This window comes from Stegostoma tigrinum, chromosome 2, assembly GCF_030684315.1.
Source record: "Stegostoma tigrinum isolate sSteTig4 chromosome 2, sSteTig4.hap1, whole genome shotgun sequence".
Lineage (NCBI taxonomy): Eukaryota > Metazoa > Chordata > Chondrichthyes > Orectolobiformes > Stegostomatidae > Stegostoma > Stegostoma tigrinum.
This window is the reverse complement of record NC_081355.1, coordinates 54,262,432-54,280,408: the sequence shown is the minus strand read 5'-3', so window position 1 is coordinate 54,280,408 and position 17,977 is coordinate 54,262,432. Positions and strand designations below refer to the sequence as shown.

The 17,977-nt window shown below is 40.9% G+C and overlaps 1 protein-coding gene across 1 annotated transcript in view; it reads left to right on the top strand.

The window, feature by feature from the left end:
• dnah5 (dynein, axonemal, heavy chain 5) overlaps positions 1–17,977 on the top strand; it is a 372,198-nt gene that overhangs the window by 136,779 nt on the left and 217,442 nt on the right. The window contains exons 5-12 of the mRNA XM_048562706.2: positions 2,220–2,438; positions 6,732–6,869; positions 10,405–10,581; positions 12,534–12,647; positions 13,111–13,218; positions 13,439–13,561; positions 15,470–15,685; positions 17,845–17,952. Of these exons, the coding sequence (XP_048418663.2) occupies positions 2,220–2,438; positions 6,732–6,869; positions 10,405–10,581; positions 12,534–12,647; positions 13,111–13,218; positions 13,439–13,561; positions 15,470–15,685; positions 17,845–17,952 (1,203 nt within the window). The remainder of the gene's footprint in view (positions 1–2,219; positions 2,439–6,731; positions 6,870–10,404; positions 10,582–12,533; positions 12,648–13,110; positions 13,219–13,438; positions 13,562–15,469; positions 15,686–17,844; positions 17,953–17,977) is intronic.

The window sequence follows — 17,977 nt, the reverse complement described above, 5'->3', positions numbered from 1 at the left end:
TATGTCAGAAACAATGTGTGTGTGTGTGTGTGTGTGGGGCAGACAGAGAGTGTGTGTGAGAGAGAGAGAACGAGCGTATGTGTGTGAGAGAGAGAGTGCGTTTGTGTGTGTAAAATAGTGCGTATGTGTATGTGAGAGACAGAGTGCGTATGTGTGTGTGAAATAGTGCGTATGTGTGTGTGAGAAGAAGAGTGTAGGTGTGTATGTCAGAAAGAGTATGTGTATGTGTGTGTGGCAGAGATAGTGTGTGTGCATGCGTGCGTGTGTGTGTGTGTCCGTGTCCATGTGAGTGTGTATAGTGTTGTGTGATCTCGTGTCATGCGACATCAACTTAAGAGCTTGTTTGAAGCCATCTTCATGGGAACTGAACTTTGCTATCAGCCTCTGCTCGGTGCCTCTACGTTATTGTGTGTCCCAGAGTTATCTTGGATGATGTATACCCGATGATTCGAGGCCGAATGTACTTGACTGCTGATGTTGTCTCCCGCTGTGAGGGATTATCCCTGTTTGGCAATTGTTTCTCAGTTTCCATTCACCCGTTGTCGTAGCATCTGCATGGTTTTCCCATTGTGCCATACTTCGGGCATCCTTGACTGCAGCGCTAGAGATAGACAACGTTGGCTGAGTCACTTGAGTTATCTGCCGTGCATGTGGTGGGTGGTGTTCCCATGTGTGAAGGTAGTGTCCATGTCACTGATGTAACATGTCTTGCAGAGGTTGCTGTGGCAGGGTTATACCTGAAGGCTAGGTATTTTGCTGTGGCACCTGGTCATAGATGCCTCTACCAAGGGGAAAATTTTCTTTATGTCTACCCTATCTGTGCCCCCTCATAATTTTATACATCTCATTCATGACCCCACTCAGTCACTTTTGTTTCAAGGTAAACAACCCCAGTCTATCCAATCGCTGTGTGTTATTAAAACATCCCAACTTGGGCAACATTCTAGTAAAACCCCACTGCACCCAGCCGTGTATTCACATCCCTCATATAATGTTGATTGCAGAACTACACACAATACTCCAGCTGTGGCCTATCCAACATTTTATACAGTTCCAGTATAACCTCCCTCGTCTCAAACTCTATACCTTGGTTAATAAAGTCAAGTATCCAAATGCCTTCTCAACTACTTTATCTATCTATCCCTCTACCTTAAAGGACCGGTGGACATCACACCAAGGTCCCTTTGATCCTTTCTGCTTCCCAGGGTCCTACTGTTCGTTATGTATTCCCTTGCACTGTTTATTCTGATCAAGTGCATCACCTCACATTATCAAGATTGAATTCCATTTGCCACTGATCAGCCGTCCTGACCATCCTGTTTCTATCCTCCTGTAATCTAAGGCTATCCTCCTCACAATATTCCAGTTTACCAATTTTCATATTATCTGTGAATTCACTGATCAACCCTCCTACATTCAAGTCTTAATCACAAACAGCTAGAGCTCCAAAACTGATCTGAGCAGAACCTCACTGGACTCAGGCTTCTAGTCATAAAAACTGAATGACTTTTTTTTTAGATTCCCTACAGTGTGGGAACAGGCCCTTCAGCCCAACAAGTCCACACCACCCCTTGAAACATCCCACCCAGACCCATCCCCCTATAACCTACACATCCCTGAACACTACGGACAATTTAGCATGGCCAATCCACCTAGCCTGCACATCTTTGGACTGTGGGAGGAAACTGGAGCACCTGGAGGAAACCCACGCAGACACGGGGAGAATGTGCAAACTCCACACAGACAGTTACCCAGGGCTGGAATTGAACCTGGGTACCTGGTGCTATGAGGCTACAGTGCTAACCACTGAGTCACCGTGCTGCCCCTGACTTTGGTTGAGAACGCCGTTGAACTGCATGATGACAGGCCTGCTTTCATCTGTATTAGTTGCAGTGGTGGTGTCCTGTGACCTTTAATTGGTCCTTAATTTGCCATTTAAGGGCCTCAGTTGGCAGCAGTGTGGGAAGGTCCGCTATGGGCCTTCCTCCCCAGAACTATCCCACAGTGACGGGAAGGCAGTAGGTTTAGGTATGTCACGACCTAAATTAAATATCCTTCCTGCCTTCGTCGGGAGCAGAAGACTGCATTCATTGTTAATGTAGTACTGTGTTGCAAAACAATCGTATCTAAAGTGTGTGATGTTAATGGACTCTGCTAAATACATTATTCAATAAAATATTGATGATTAAGGCAATTTTGTTTTGTATATAATTTCTTAGGATGTAACCTTCAATGTCCTTGATACATCTGAAGTTGGGTTGCTGAAAGCCGTCGAACAACTTTTGTCAGATGTGTTTGTTCCTGCCTTAAAGAAGATGAATGATGGTTGGGGTGAGCTTAGCAGTCCTCAGGCCAGTGCTGTGCGCCAAGACTTCCTGAACTCATTGGATGGGTTTGTGAGCATTCTGTCTGGTGCTCAGGAAAGCCTGATGGAGAAAGTAAGCAATTGCTACAGCATGCATTTTATTTGCATGTTAAAATGTTTAGTAAGTTTTATTCTGCCTATATGTCTTAACAATTGAATGCTGCATCCAAAAACATTTATAAATGTAAGGGGAGCTGTGGTTCTACTTACTTCATCCTTCCATGTTTCCTTGAGCACACATTACAATTTCTTCGGCAATGATTCAGCAGTTCCTGGCAGAATTTTGCAACTTCAAGAGATGTAGCAGCTTCCCAAAGCATTCCTGTTATTGGGGAGGTTTTTAGGGTTGTGCAGGGAGACAGATTGCGTGCGCACTAAATAGAGATGGATATAGATATTTTGAATTAACCTGTTGACACATGTTATGATGCACCTCTAAAACAGGTATCACTTGAACCAGGCCCTCCAATGGAGGTTGGTAAACAATTAGCAAATTCAAGACCCCAAGCAGAGATTAATTCAGTGGTCTTCCAGTATAAAACTGGTGACCCTATAGACCCCATCGCACATAGTGGCCATTAGCTCTTGTGAACAGTTGGTATTAGAGACTCCCATTCACCAAAAGTGGGGCTACCAGCAAGAAGCATAACTTTTACATTCCTAGCAATTCATCCAAGAACTTTTCCCTGTGATCCAGGGCCTTGCCTACTTGGTCATTTTGGATTTAATCACTCCATGGCAGCTGTCTCTATGTTGAAACTCCCTCATGATTCCCAAACTGTCCTATCAACTCCCACCTCTAACAATTGGGCTGCCAGGACTTCAGATCAACTGACCCTCAGAGTGAGCTGTGTCTGGGACTGACCCATTATCCTGAAACAACCTTAAAGGTAGCCAATTTAGAAATCTCTGAAAATTTCTTTGTGTCATTCTCATTACCAACAAATTCAGGCTGCCCATTTGACCTGGACGTGGGGGTCCTGAAACACAAAGGCATGTTCAGTCCTGTATGTCCATTCAACTGGATCAGGTGAAGTTAGCTTTTAACTAACAGTAGGGTCATGTTACGTTAGTTTCTGCATTACAACAGACTGTGTACACCATTCAGATAAGGTTTGATCATTCTTATGGTTCAACTTAGTGTACATACTTGTGGAAAATCCCCTTCTGTACCCAAGGGAGGAGGAGAAATTGAGCTCTGTAGCACCGCTTTCTTGCGGTAGAGTATCCCACCCAGACCCATCCCCCTACCCTTTCCCTGTAATCCTGTATTTCCCATGGCTAATCCATTGGGCCTGTGGGTGGAAACCGAAGCATCCAGAGGAAACCCACACAGACACGGGGAGAATGTGAAAACTCACACAGGCAGTTACCTGAGGGTACCATTGAACCCAGGTCCCTAGTGCTATGAGGCTGCAGTGCTAACCACCGAGCAACCATGCAGCCCCTGTGCCAAAAATGATTCCATCCCCTTGGTATACACCTCTTGTGCAAATATAGTGAACCATGGGAAATACAGCATTACAGGCAAAGGTTAGAAGTATGGGTCTGGGTGGGATGCTCTTCAGAGAGTTGGTGTGGACGTTTTGGGGTGAAGGGGCTGTTTCCACACTCTGGAGATTCTATGAAAACATCAGATTTCACATTAGATGTGTGATGTGAAAACAGAAAAGGGAATGTTTGTAATTTTTGCAAACTCCTGTGTTCACCCTCACATTTTTTTCTGGAGATGGAAGGAGATGAAACCTTTTCTCTGTGCTACGTAGAGCCTCAGTGACTCTCTTCAACAATAGGGCCTTACTCCATTTATGAGAATTAGGACCCACTGTTACCTTGACAGGCAATATCATGTAGTAAAATGCCTGTTGCCTTGGCAGTAGTCATGATCTGATCATTCTGCGCAATCTTCTATGACACCTATATTTGGAATAATGCAGCAAGTTACAGGTTAGCTGCAGGATGACAAGAAACAATTTTGGTATTGGCTGATAAATTAGGGTTGAAATCTGCACAGCTTTAGATAATGGGCATACAATGACACCTATCCTGTTACAAGAAACATTATTGAACACTGTATTTACATCCTTGAGCAATGCTGCCGTTGCCTGAGAAACTCTGGAAAACTCCTGCATTGCTCAGTTATGTGTTTATTAGCATTTGTGAGCATATGCTTCGTGCTGGACAACATGTCCATTGAGGGAATAGTTCTTACTGACAATCCAAATTGATAAATTTGTTCTTGCCATAATGCACACAAAGTTTAACTAACCTCGCTTTGGGCACTCTGAATGCTGTCTTCTTTGACTCTCTTAGGGCTGCAGCGTAGGTGTTAGAATGCTGTTGAATTTTAATTCAGAAGAATGTAGATAACCTTGGAAGGTAACCTCAGGTAGCTCTGCACATATAAGGTCTACCTTCAGATGACATCACCTCGGCTTGGGCTGAAGCAGTCTTGGCTACGTCCAGAGTGGTAGGATTGAGAGTACAAAATAGTGTTCTCCTGAAAGTGAACTGCAGATTCGTGCTTCACAGAACCACTGCCACTATCTTGGGGCAATGGTTTGGCAAATCTGTAATTTTGGGAACAGACTGATGGGTTATTGTGATACTTCAGAAATTCCTTTGGATTGTTAGAAATGTTGTGACATAGTATGGCTGTAAGAGGTGTATTTTGCCCAATTTTTTTAATGAAGACATGTTTATAGTTAGAGGTGCCAAGTTGCCTCTTCTAAGCCAGTAACGTGAATGCTTGTAAGGCCCTTGATTTGTTAGTTATAGTTAAAATAGTAGAAGCAGTATGAATGGGTGGAGTCAGGTTTCTACAGAACCAAGGCTTTAGTATAGCTTTCATTCATTGAGGCTTTAAAGTTGGCTGTAGAAGCTGTTATATATCTCTCTCAGCCACAACAAAATGCTGGAGTTCTGTCTCTGCTGGAATTTTCTGTTGGTGTTCTTTTCTGCTGGACCAGAGAAACATTGCATGTGAGACTATCTAATTTACTGAATGTTCCTTTACCAAGGGTGTGATCAGAGTTGCTGTTTGATACTTAGGTAATCTATTATGCTGCTACATTTTCCAGAAGAGTTAATGTTCTACCAATTCTTCTTTCTTTTGAATCTGTGTAACTGCATGTAAGAATGAAGTATGTTTTACTTAAAGCTGAGTAGTGTGACCAACTAAATTACATCTAAAACTCAACATCTTCCACTTGCCTTTAAATAGAATACAAGTTAAGGTCTAGACTATCTCCTTTGCATATTTGAAGGGGGTTTGGTTTGCTCCATAACAATATCATGAGTCATGAGCGCAACGGTCTGTACTTCCATAGTGACACTAAATCTTTGTTGCAGAATGGAAGACATTTGTGCTTCAGTAGAAACTGTGATATTAGCCTTCAGATGCTGTAGCATGATAGGTTCCACATGCTTGCTGATGGAGGGGGATGCCCTGTTTTATTTTGTTCAGATGGGGAATGAGTGTACAGCCAATTGACTAGTGGAAGATGTATCCAGAATGTTAGCGTGCTTGCCATACAATGCTTATCTCCATGTGAGTTCTCTAACCTCATCTGTGAACTCACCCTTGAGTGAAGAGAAAGGTTGGTATGTGGGATGGTGTGTGGGATTGGAAGCAAGCTGCCACAGATCTGCCCATCAGCAGCTTGCTCATCTTGCTACACAGTAGTCTGAGGGCAAACTGAAATTTAAATGATGGATGAATACCGCATTCCTTTGTGTTCTCAGCAATATTGTATCCTCGACCCTTGCAACTAACTCCATGATGCAGAGAACCATCTCCTCTGTACGGTTTCAGTAGATGTAGACATTCTTGTCTGATTTTTTTCTGTCCTCCATTCTGTTGTCTACCAACTTCTGCTTCAAGGAAGAGGGCAGAATGTCAATGGACGTGTATTACTCTGTTTAGGTGATGAGCCAGTCATAGCTGCATAGTGAGGTGTATGTGGAGATATTGAGAGGTGGGTGTAAGGCTGGCAGCATTGATTGATGTGTGAGGCGATATCAAGCATTTGGATGTTCGGCTGAATCCTCAGTTTCAAGGATTTCTGGGGTATGGTGATATGATCAGCATGAGATGCTGGCGTTCTTCAAAGAGAGTCTCCTAACCTTTGGTTGCAAAGTTAAATAGTACAGGGAGCAGTAGTAAGAGGAAGCCTCCATTACAACTTTATTAAATCTTTATTAAAATTACTTTTGTAACTTTGAGTTTTGTTCTTTCAGCCTGTTGCTATTATGGCAATAATGGATTGAACTTAGACTGTTTTAGATTAGCACTGATTAAATTTGCAGCCAGTCAATAACTTATTTTTCTGCCTTTCTAAAATGTTACTTATTTTTTGGATCGTAGGTGAATTTGAAAGAATGCAAGACCTTTGATTTGAGGCTCATTAAAGGCCCTTCAGATTATTTGTCTCTAGCCAATAGCACTGAAGCTTTAGAAAAGATTGAAGCATGTATGAAAGTGTGGATCAATCAAATTGAGCAGGTAATGTTAAAATGTTTTCTATCTGTTCTGAAGACCTTTCTTGCATGACCTCATGTTTACAGATAATAGGGTGTGACTCATTAAGGATTTTATTCAAAACTGGTCTCTGTGCTCTAGGGTGGGGCATATTTCCACAGGACTCAAAAATGCCAAGCTAAATGGATGGATAACTGGGAAGGTCCAGGATAGAGAAGAATTGTTGTAGGTTTTAAACATTTTTAAAACATTTTCTTATACTTTACAAACATTCACATGAACTCAAATTAAATGTTTTGTGTGCTGAGACATTTTTGGAACACATTATTTGTGGTTGATATTCTGCTACAGCTTGTTTTTGCCTAAGGTACTAATTGCTTACATTTAAGAATGCAGATGTTAAGAGATGATTGTGAATAAGACTATATCTCACTGTTCAAAATAGCATTTCATGTTATTTTTGAGTGTTTTTCTCCTGAGTTGATTCTTTAGTATGGTTTGTTTTGTATGAAAGGAAACAATTTGTTCTGAGGCTCACACATGGTGGCCTGCAATGGCATGATTCTGAGTGTGTATATTAAATGTGAATTCCAGTTTTCCTTCGAAAATAACTCCTCTTCTTTATGTGAGATCATGTGCTCAACATGGGGACTCAGAGGATTACGGTGCTCTTTAGAACAACATGCTGGTGAATGCTGTGCTGACGGGATTTCCTATTTAAATGTTTAAATAGATACACTGACTGATATTGTCAATAAAGCACTTCTTGAAGCATTTAGCATTTTCAACAAGAATTTTAAAAAAAGACTTCTAAATAAGAATTCTGAACTCTTGAAAGAAAATACATTTCTTCAAAATACATTTTAATCTTGTCCAACGATTTCTCCTGAAGCCATCCACTCGTTGCTGTGATACAGTTAGGTAGTACTGGTTGCCTTGACTGCACCCCATCTAAGTTGCTGTTTTTTTATTTCTATGTATGATTAAAATTCTGCTGAAGTGTAACACAACAAAAGTAAGCAAATAATTTGGAATCCACTGCTAGAATGGATTCAGAAGTTACTTTAATTTTGTTAATGAGGCCATATTATTGTGCCCACTAGAAGCTTGGACAGGACTATCTTGAAACATTATTGGGATTGAATGATGGAAGGCTTCAGTAATGGAGGTACAGTGAGCAGAGTATCCAGTCGTAGCAATTTAAATTCCTGTAGTGCTTACAACGTTGTTACATTCAGAGGAGCTTCTAAGGTACATTATGAAACAAAATTTGATACAAAGATCATGTGATCTTTGAGACCTTTGAACAAGTGGGCAAATGCTTGGTCAAAGGTGTAGCTTTTAAAGTCCATCTTAACGGAGGAAAGAGATGTGAGGAGTTGTTGAAAGGGAATTCTGAAGCTTGGGAGGGAACTTTGAAGGCACAGCCACCATGATGAGACAGTCAAACTAGGAATGCTCATGAGGCTAGGATTAGATATCTTGGAGCGTTATGATGCTGGAGAATTATGCGGAGATAGAGAGAAACCTGGCCACTAAGTACTTGAAAACATGGATGAAAGTTTCAAAATTGCCATTACTTAACTGCGATCCCAATGCAGATCAGCAACTCAGAGGTAAAGGGCAAACAGCTCTTGGCATGTGTAAGGATAGGGCCAGGAAAGTTTTGAATGACCTGATGATTACAGAAGTTAGACTGCCAGCAGGAGCTTTTGGAGAATATTGGAACTGTTGAGTCTGGAGGTAATAAAAGCACAGATGAAGTTTTCAGTAACAAACTTGGGGAAAGACAGGGGTGAAGTCAAGCAATGGTACAGAGTTGCAAACACATGGTTTTACTAACAAAAGGTGTGCTAGGGAAATATTTTGGGAGAATATATGATATCGAGATTGTGGATAGTCAGTTTTAGCCTCCAACAGTTGTCTTGGAAAGGGATGCAATCAAATCGCTAAGGAATAGAGATGATAGTTTCCATATTCCCAATGTTTATCCATAGGATAGCTCAGCTCATTCAGTACTAGGTGTGTTATGTGCAGCCTGATTAATTATCAACTGTGGTGGGATTGGAAGAAGTAAAATTGAGGTAAAGAGACAACAAAGTGTGGGGCTGGATGAACACAGCAGGCCAAGCAGCATCTCAGGAGCACAAAAGCTGACGTTTCGGGCCTAGACCCTTCATCAGAAAAGGGAAATGGGGAGAGGATTCTGAAATAAATAGGGAAAGAGGGGGAAGCGGACTGAAGATGGATAGAGGAGAAGATAGGCGGAGAGGAGAGTATGGGTGGGGAGGTAGGGAGAGGATAGGTCAGTCCGGGGAGGACAGACAAGTCAAGGGAGCGGGATGAGGTTCGTAGGTAAGTATCCTCCGACACTTCCACCATCTACAATCCGACCCCACTACTAAAGACATTTTTCCAACCCCACCCTAGTCTGCCTTCAGGAGAGACCACTCTCTCCGCGACTCCCTTGTCCGCTCCACACTCCCCTCCAACCCCACCACACCTGGCAGTTTCCCCTGCAACTGCAGGAAGTGCTACACATGCCTCCACACCTCCTCCCTCACTCCCATCCCAGGCCCCAAGATGACTTTCCACATCAAGCAGATGTTCACCTGCACACCTGCCAGTGTGGTATACTGTATCCGCTGTACCCGGTGTGGTTTTCTCTACATTGGGGAAGCCACGCGGAGGCCTGGGGACTGCTTTGCAGAACACCTACGCTCGGTTCGCAATAAACAACCACACCTCCCAGTTGCAAACCATTTCCACTCCCCCTCCCATTCCTTAGATGACATGTCCATCCTGGGCCTCTTGCAGTGCCATAATGATGCCACCCGTAGGTTGCAGGAACAGCAACTCATATTCCGCTTGGGAACCCTGCAGCCCAATGGTATCAATGTGGATTTCACCAGCTTCAAAATCTCTCCTCCCCCCACTGTATCCCAAAACCAGCCCAGCTCGTCCCTGCCTCCCTAACCTGTTTTTCTTCTCACCTATCCCTCCTCCCACCTCAAGCCGCACATCCATTTCCTACCTACTAACCTCATCCCGCCCACTCGACCTGTCCGTCCTCCCCGGACTGACCTATCCCCTCCCTACCTTCCCAACCATACTCTCCTCTCCACCTATCTTCTCCTCTATCCATCTTCGGTCCACCTCTCCCTCTCTCCCTATTTATTTCAGAATCACTTAACCTGTCCATAGCCCTCTGCATACTCTTTGTATTTTCCTTATAACGTACCTTACCACTTATTTTTGTGTCATCTAGAAGCATTCACTTCCCTCATCAAAGTCATTAATATATTTTATTGCACCCGGCCAGATACCTTTAGCAAAATACTAGAGGAGGAAGGTCTGGTCAGCTGTGTCAAAGGCTGTCAACAGACCAAGCAGGATGAGGAAGGATAGTTTATTTTTTCACAGCTACATAGGGTTTCGTTTGTAATTTGGATTAAAAAGCAGTTTATTCAGAGTCTTTGTGAAATGTGGTACTGTACGAATATTGTCAATATAATACAGAACTGGAACCATTCCATTTTCAATCACTCTGCATTTCCAGGTTCTTGCTGAAAGTGAACAATTGCGTAAGGAAGCTGATGATCTAGGTCCACGTGCAGAACTGGATCATTGGAAGAAAAGAATGTCAAGGTTCAATTATCTACTTGAACAATTAAAGGGTCAGGATGTGAAAGCAGTACTTGGAGTTCTCACAACCGCAAAGTCTAAACTTCTTAAGGTGCTTCCTCTGGTCTTTTCCATTGCTTGAGCTTTTCAAAAGATTAGAGTGTAGGTGACATAAGGGGTTAGAATTACATCTTTTCATGCCTTCAATACCAACATGTATTAAATACTGTCCAGCATAATAAAGATGTTAAAGCTAAGTGCAAAGTTTTGTATATATCATGGCAGGGTAGCCAGTTCCTTTAGCATAAGTATTCTCAGGAATTTCCCAGATGTGTACGAGGTAAAAACTTTGAACAAAATGTGAATTTTTTCAGCACCCCTCCAGTCCTGCACTGTCAAATTTTGTATCTATAATATTGATGCGTCTTGCATGGTATTACTCAGCAATGTGGGGTTAGAGCTGTTTTAAAGTAATAATGTAACAAATAATAAATGCTGGGAGACACACATACTGTGAATGAATACATTAAATAGTCTGCTTATTACATGGTATTTGGAGATTACTATATGCCTTTGTTTGATTGACCTCGAGTAGTTACTTTAAGGAAATCTGGTTAGGCTGTTCAACACATGTACAAAAGCGTGCTCCAGTAATATGCACCAGAAATTGTAGTTAGAGTCCTATATCTGGGGTAGATTTCTACTTGCAAAAATACACAATGTCTGACCAGAAACAGTTGGATCCATTTTGAGCTCTGCCTTAATATGGATCAGGCAGGCCTTGGGCATTCGTGAATAGGCGTGCTTGTGATGCACCTCTGTTTTAAAATCTCCCCCTTTTGTCTCTTTATGCATTGTCAGTCTGATATGTATTTATTATTGGAACCTATTGGTATTTTCAGAGGCTTCCATACCCCTCATTATAACCTTTACCAACTTGAAACATCCATTTCCAATAGCACTTGTTTCTGTTTCATGGCTATTCTGTTCCTGATAATGATGTTCTCAGCTCTGATCTCCAGCAGTTTATCCTCATATAAGGTCTAACCTGACCATTTTCATTTACTAAATATAATAGCATCCATTGCCTGTCAAAATCGTCTAATTCAGTGTGTGTTGAAAGCTCCTGTGCTTTCTCGTGCAAAGCCATACATCTTTATTTCACTTTAGTTAGCAATAAACCATAATTACATGGGTCATCACTAGTTAGAGATAACTTTCCTCTTTGTAAACATCATGTATTAAACATGTGCCTCCATATTACTTAAACTTTCTCTTTTGATCCATTTTACATCATGTACTATGCCTCCACCTTAGCTTGACTAATGACAGTTTAAGTTAACTGCGTGCTTATTTGTAATATCCCTGAATTCTGTCATTCTCTTGAACATGGGTAATTCCTTGAACTTCTGATTTTCACAGATGCTTTCTTTTTGATTTCTGTTTCCTCTACAATCTCTTAGAACCCAGTCTCATTTAAGGTTCTCTTTGCCAATGTTATCCTTTTCAAACTTCTTGAAATTCACATCTCCTATTGGAGTATGTAATTGTTTCAGGTCAGGTTGTCAGCATTACATGCCTCTGTTTTCTGATGCTTTTCAAAGTGCAGTGTCATCCTGACACAAATAAGAATCCCTTTGTCTTCCTAACATTTCTCCTTACTCTCTCTCTTTCGGTTCCATCTCCACCTGTCTGCTCACTTGTCTCCTGTCATCAACATAAATACCATCTTTCCTCGATGCTATCAGTTCTGAAGAAGGGTCACTGAACTCAAAATATTAACTCTGTTTTATATCTACAAATGCTGCCTGACCTAATCAATGTCTCTTGCAATTTCAGTTTTTGTTTGGGATTTCCAGCATCTGCAGTTCATTTTTTAAATTACATCAATTGTTATATGGTGTACATCTTTAGGGAGTGATAAGCAGCTATAGCCTCAGTGAAATTGACTCATGAGCAATTTTTTTTGGATATAGTCGGGAAAAAAATTGCCTTCATGTGAATTACTGTTAACTGCCTTCTTGGTTGCTCAAAATAATTCTGCATTGTCCATTGTAATTCTAGACCTGGCGAGAGCTGGACATTCAAATCACTGATGCAGGTAATGAGGCTAAAGATAACGTGAAGTACCTGTATACTCTAGAAAAGTTTTGTGATCCATTATACAACAATGATCCGGTAAGTATTTACAATTTCCTACTGGTGGTAATAAATGAATAGAATTCAACAAAGGTTACAGTATAGAACAAGTCAACTTGGCTCACTGTGCCAAACCCAGCAGCTTGATGAGCATGGCTACAACCTCATCCAGCTGTATGTTTCTGTGGCGTGTTTAATAAGCAATCTGTGTACAACTCCAGCAAGATCTTTTTAATACTGTTGAACCTGAGGGTGAGATGTTATTTATACAAGGGAAGTTGCAGACTGTCTTAAATTGAATATAAAGTTCAGGAACTCACAACATCCTGGCTTTTGCACAGATTTATGCAGTAATTATGCATTTAGAAAAAATATTTGCCTGTATTGTTGACACACCATTACTTTTTGAGTGAGATTCATCTAATTATAAAGCAAAATATGACAGAATTCAGATAACCATATAAAGATTTTTAACCAACTTGTCTATTCAATTTTAATGTAGGTTTCCATGGTGGAAGCAATCCCGGGGCTAATCAATGCAATTCGAATGGTTTATAGCATCTCCTGTTACTATAATACTTCGGAGAAGATCACTTCTTTGTTTGTAAAGGTACAATGCCAAAGTTACAACATTTTGTAGGATAATTGTTCAAGATTCCTTAAGTGAGAATACAAAAGGAAAATAAATAAAATTCCATACATTCAGATAGTCACTATTTATTTCCAGTTTTTTTCCAGATTGCTTGATTTGTACCCTAATGAAGATGAGCAAATGAGAGCAATACTTTTTGACTGAATTGATATTGGTACATTGATTTGTTGATTTCCAGGTGACTAATCAAATGATAACAGCATGTAAAGCACACATAACAAATAATGGGACAGCTACAATTTGGGATCAACCACAAGAAGTCGTGGTTAAAAAACTGAAGTCTGCCATTCATTTAAATCAGGTAATATTAATATCCTGAAACAATGAACTATTTTGAAGTTTCAATGAGTTCACCTCTCATTCTTTGAAACTGTACAGAGAACAGGTTTGGTTCGCCCAGTCTCATTTTATAGAACTGCCCTGTGATCCTGAGAACTAGTCTGGTGACCTTTATTACAACTCCCTCTAAGGCAATAATATATTTCCTGAGATAAGGAGACCAAAACTGCGCAAGTACCCCAGGTGTGGCCTAACCGAGTTCCTATCCAATTGAAGTAAGTAAAGTTAGATCACATGGAAACAAGGGGGAGCTAGCCAATTGGATACAAAATTGGCTTGAATGTCGGAAACATAGGCTGGTGGTCGAGGGTTGCTTTTCAGACTGGAGGCCTGTGACAAGTGGTGTGCCACAAGGAGCGGTGCTGGGTACACAGCTTTTTATAATTTATATAAATGATTTGGATGTGGATATTGGAGATATGGTTAATAAGTTTGCAGATGGCACCAAAATAGGTAGTGTAGTGGATTTTGAAGAAGATTATCTCAGAATACAATGGGACCTTGATCAAGTTGGGCCGGTGGAATTTAATTTAGATAAATGTGAGGTGTTTCATTTTGGTAAGGCAAACCAAGGCAGGACTTATACAGTCAATGATAGGGCCCTGGGGAGTGTTTCCAAACAAAGAGACCTAGGGGTGCAGGCGCATAATTCCTTGAAAGTGGAGTTACAGGTAGACAGGGTGGTGAAGAAGGCATTTGGCATGCTTACCTTTAGTGGTCAGACTATTGAATGTAGGAGATTGGGCATCATGTTATGGCTGTACAGAACATTGGTAAGGCCACTTTTGGAATAATGTGTTTGATTCTAGTTGCCCTGCTATTGGAAGAATGTTACTTAACGCGAGCAGGCTCAGTAAGGATTTACAAAAAAGATGTTGCAAGGACTGGAGTGTATGAGTTATAGGGAGAGGCAGAATGGGCTGGAGTTCTTGTTGCTGGAGTGACGGAGACTGAGGGGTGACCTTAAAGTGGTTTACTAAATCATGACGGGCATGGAAAGGATGAATAGCCAAGGTCTTATTCCTAAGGTGTCGAGTCCAAAACTAGAAGGGCATAGGTTTAAGGTGAGAGAGGAACTATTTAAAAAGAACTTAAGGGGTTACATTTTCATGCAGAAGGTGGTGCATGTAGGAGGGAGCTGCCAGAGGAAGTGATAGAGGCTAGAACAATTAGAACATTTGAAAGGCATCTGGATGGGTCTATGAATAGGAAAAGTTTAGAGGAATATTGGCCAAATGTTGGAAAATCAGATGAGGTCAGATTGGGATGTGATAATGGGAACTGCAGATGCTGGAGAATCCAAGATAATAAAACGTGAGGCTGGATGAACACAGCAGGCCCAGAAGCATCTCAGGAGCACAAAAGCTGACGTTTCGGGCCTAGACCCTTCCCGAAACGTCAGCTTTTGTGCTCCTGAGATGCTGCTGGGCCTGCTGTGTTCATCCAGCCTCACATTTTATTATCTAGGTCAGATTGGGATGTCTGGTTAGCATGGACAAGTTGGACCAAAGGTTCTGTTTCTGTGCTGTATGACTCTGATTGTGAGACTTCACTACTGCTGTGTAAGCCAACGGACAGAAAACAGATTTTAAGGGGCATTGCTTAGTTTATGATGAGAAAACAGGTTTGGCTTCTCAGCAATTACTTGGCCTCTCACGTTTCTTCATTGCTGGATTCAAACTGAAGCCAGGATTGAAAAGTGCAAAGTCTTCAGCATTAGATTGCAAGTAGACAGTTTAAATTCTAGACATTCATGTACTTGGCATGTAAAGCTATTTACTTAATTCTATTTTGCATGTTTCAAGTATTAAAGAAAATCTATATTTGAAAATTCACACCATTTGAAGGGATTGTATTTTGTATTTTTTAGGAATATCAACGCTGTTTCCATAAAACAAAGCAGAAACTTGAACAGAACCCCACAGAAAGGCAGTTTGATTTCAGTGAGATGTATATCTTTGGCAAATTTGATACATTTCAAAGACGCCTGAAGAAACTTATTACAATGTTTAACACAATAACTGAATTCTCTGCTCTCGAGGATTCCAAAATTGAAGGATTGGAGGAGTTGGCTTCTAAATTTCAGGTAGTCTTGAAACTTGTAAATAAAGATATTCAAGAAATACTCATGATAATTAAATGTTATTTGTGTTCTCAATGTCGAGTGAATTAGTGCACAATGTCTTGGATTCCTCCCAGTGCATTCCACTTTCAGTCATATAGTGTGATGTGGAGGTGCTGGTGTTGGACTGCGGTGGACAAGGCAGAAATCACACGACACCAGGTTATAGTCCAACAGGTTTATTTGAAAACATGAGCTTTTGCAGCTCCTGTCCTTCTTCAGGTGTTAGTGAGAGAGGTAGTATCAGACACAGGAATTATCACTAATGGATGAAAAGTTCACATCATTGACGAGGATGTACTAAATAAACCTAGGATGCTGTTAAATCTTTAATCAGTTAGAAGGTTTTAATTGATTAATATGTATATGTAAATCCCTGAATTCCTTACAAGTCACAATCCTGAGAGAGCGAAAGGTTTTATCAGTGTGAAAAAGAGGCAAAGTCTACCTTGGAGGACGTTTACCTGAAGATCTGAGGACGAATGCTAGATGTTCGACATGGACACTGTCGTCACACATGGGAATACCACCCACCTCATGCACATGACTTGGCCAATGTTGTCTATCACATATGCTGCAGGCATGGTACATTGGGACAACCATGCAGACGCTTTGACAATGAGTGAATGGACACGGTGCAACAATCACCAAACAAGGATAATCCCTCCCAATGGACGAACTCTTCAGCGGTCAAGGATATTCAGCCTCAGATCTTCAGGTAAATGTCTCCAAAGTGGGCTTTGAGATACACATCAAAGTAGAGTTGCTAAGTGGAGGCACCCATGAGGATGGCCTCAACCTGTGATCTTGGGTTCACGTCGCACTACAAAGACCCCAGCCACACCATACACTCTCACACGTACCCACACACACAATCAGTCACAGAAATGCACTCACTCCCACAACCCCAACACACATGCACGCACACACATGTGAATCTATGGAGTGAATTGTATTTGCAGTTACGTTTTATCTTGTCCAAGAAGCGCACAATTTACAGAGAGTCAATATACCGTTTTATAAATTCCTACTTTAGAAATAAAACCAGTCTGACTCCAAGCCAAAATACAAACAGCTTCTAAACAAGGTCTCACACCTAACATGCATTGTCTGACTTAAAATGTCACCTCTTCTTTACACTGATAAAACCTTTAGTTCTCTCAGGACCATGACTTGAAAGGAATTTGGGGATTTACATATACATATTAATTAATTAATACGTACTAACTGATTAAAGATTGAACAGCATCTTAGGTTTGTTTAGTGCGTCCTCATCAGCGGTGTAAAAGTTTCATCTTTTACTTATAAATTCTGTGCCTGATACTACCTCTCTCACTAACACTTGAAGAAGGACTGAGGCTGCAAAAGCTTGTATTTTCAAATAAACCTGTTGGGCTATAACTTGGCGTTGTGTGATTTCTGATCTCATACAGTATGAGAAGAGGTGGGGGTAATGGGTGCTGAGAGTTGTGTCTGGAAGTTAACAGTAAGTAGCTAGATACTGTGCACAATTGGAGGATTGTAATTATTTGCTTTAATGTTCCAAATGCAAGATGATATCATTTGAGATTGCTAAAGTCGTCAGTTCTGGAATCTCTGATCCAAGTTAATCAGCCAAGCATTGCTCAACTGTTATGGGAAAGAGAAAAAAATTCAAAGCAGCTTATTCAAAGAAAAAGGTGACAAGTATTTTGTCACCTTCAGATTTCCTTTTTCTGTCACTTCTAATCTCAATTTATTCACAACATTTATGCTCTTATGGAGTCGGTATGGTCGTAATATGAATTTGCTGGTCTGTGAGCATCACTATCTGAATAAATGGGATTTTCTAATGAATGTAACCTAGGAATTAAGTGTAAAAGTTTTCTTGCAAGAAATTAGCTGCACTGGATAGATTTATGGATGTACAACTGTCTGTCAAGACATTTATGAGTTAGCCTTGCCTTCCCAACAGACAGAGGAACTTGGGTGAAAATATGTTCAATTGAGGTTCATCTTAAATTCACAATATTTTGCTTTACTGAGATTATGTGGAAAAATAAGGTACACAAATATTTTCATTGGTTGCTTGCATGAGTCTGCTACCTCAAATGCATTTAGCAATGTTGAGTATTCTGTTGCAGAGTATTGTGATTAATTTGAAGAAAAAGCAGTACAACTTCTTAGATCAGAGGAAAACTGATTTTGACCAAGATTATGACGAATTTTGTAAACAAACTGGTGATGTACATGTAAGTGCTATAATTTACATTGTTA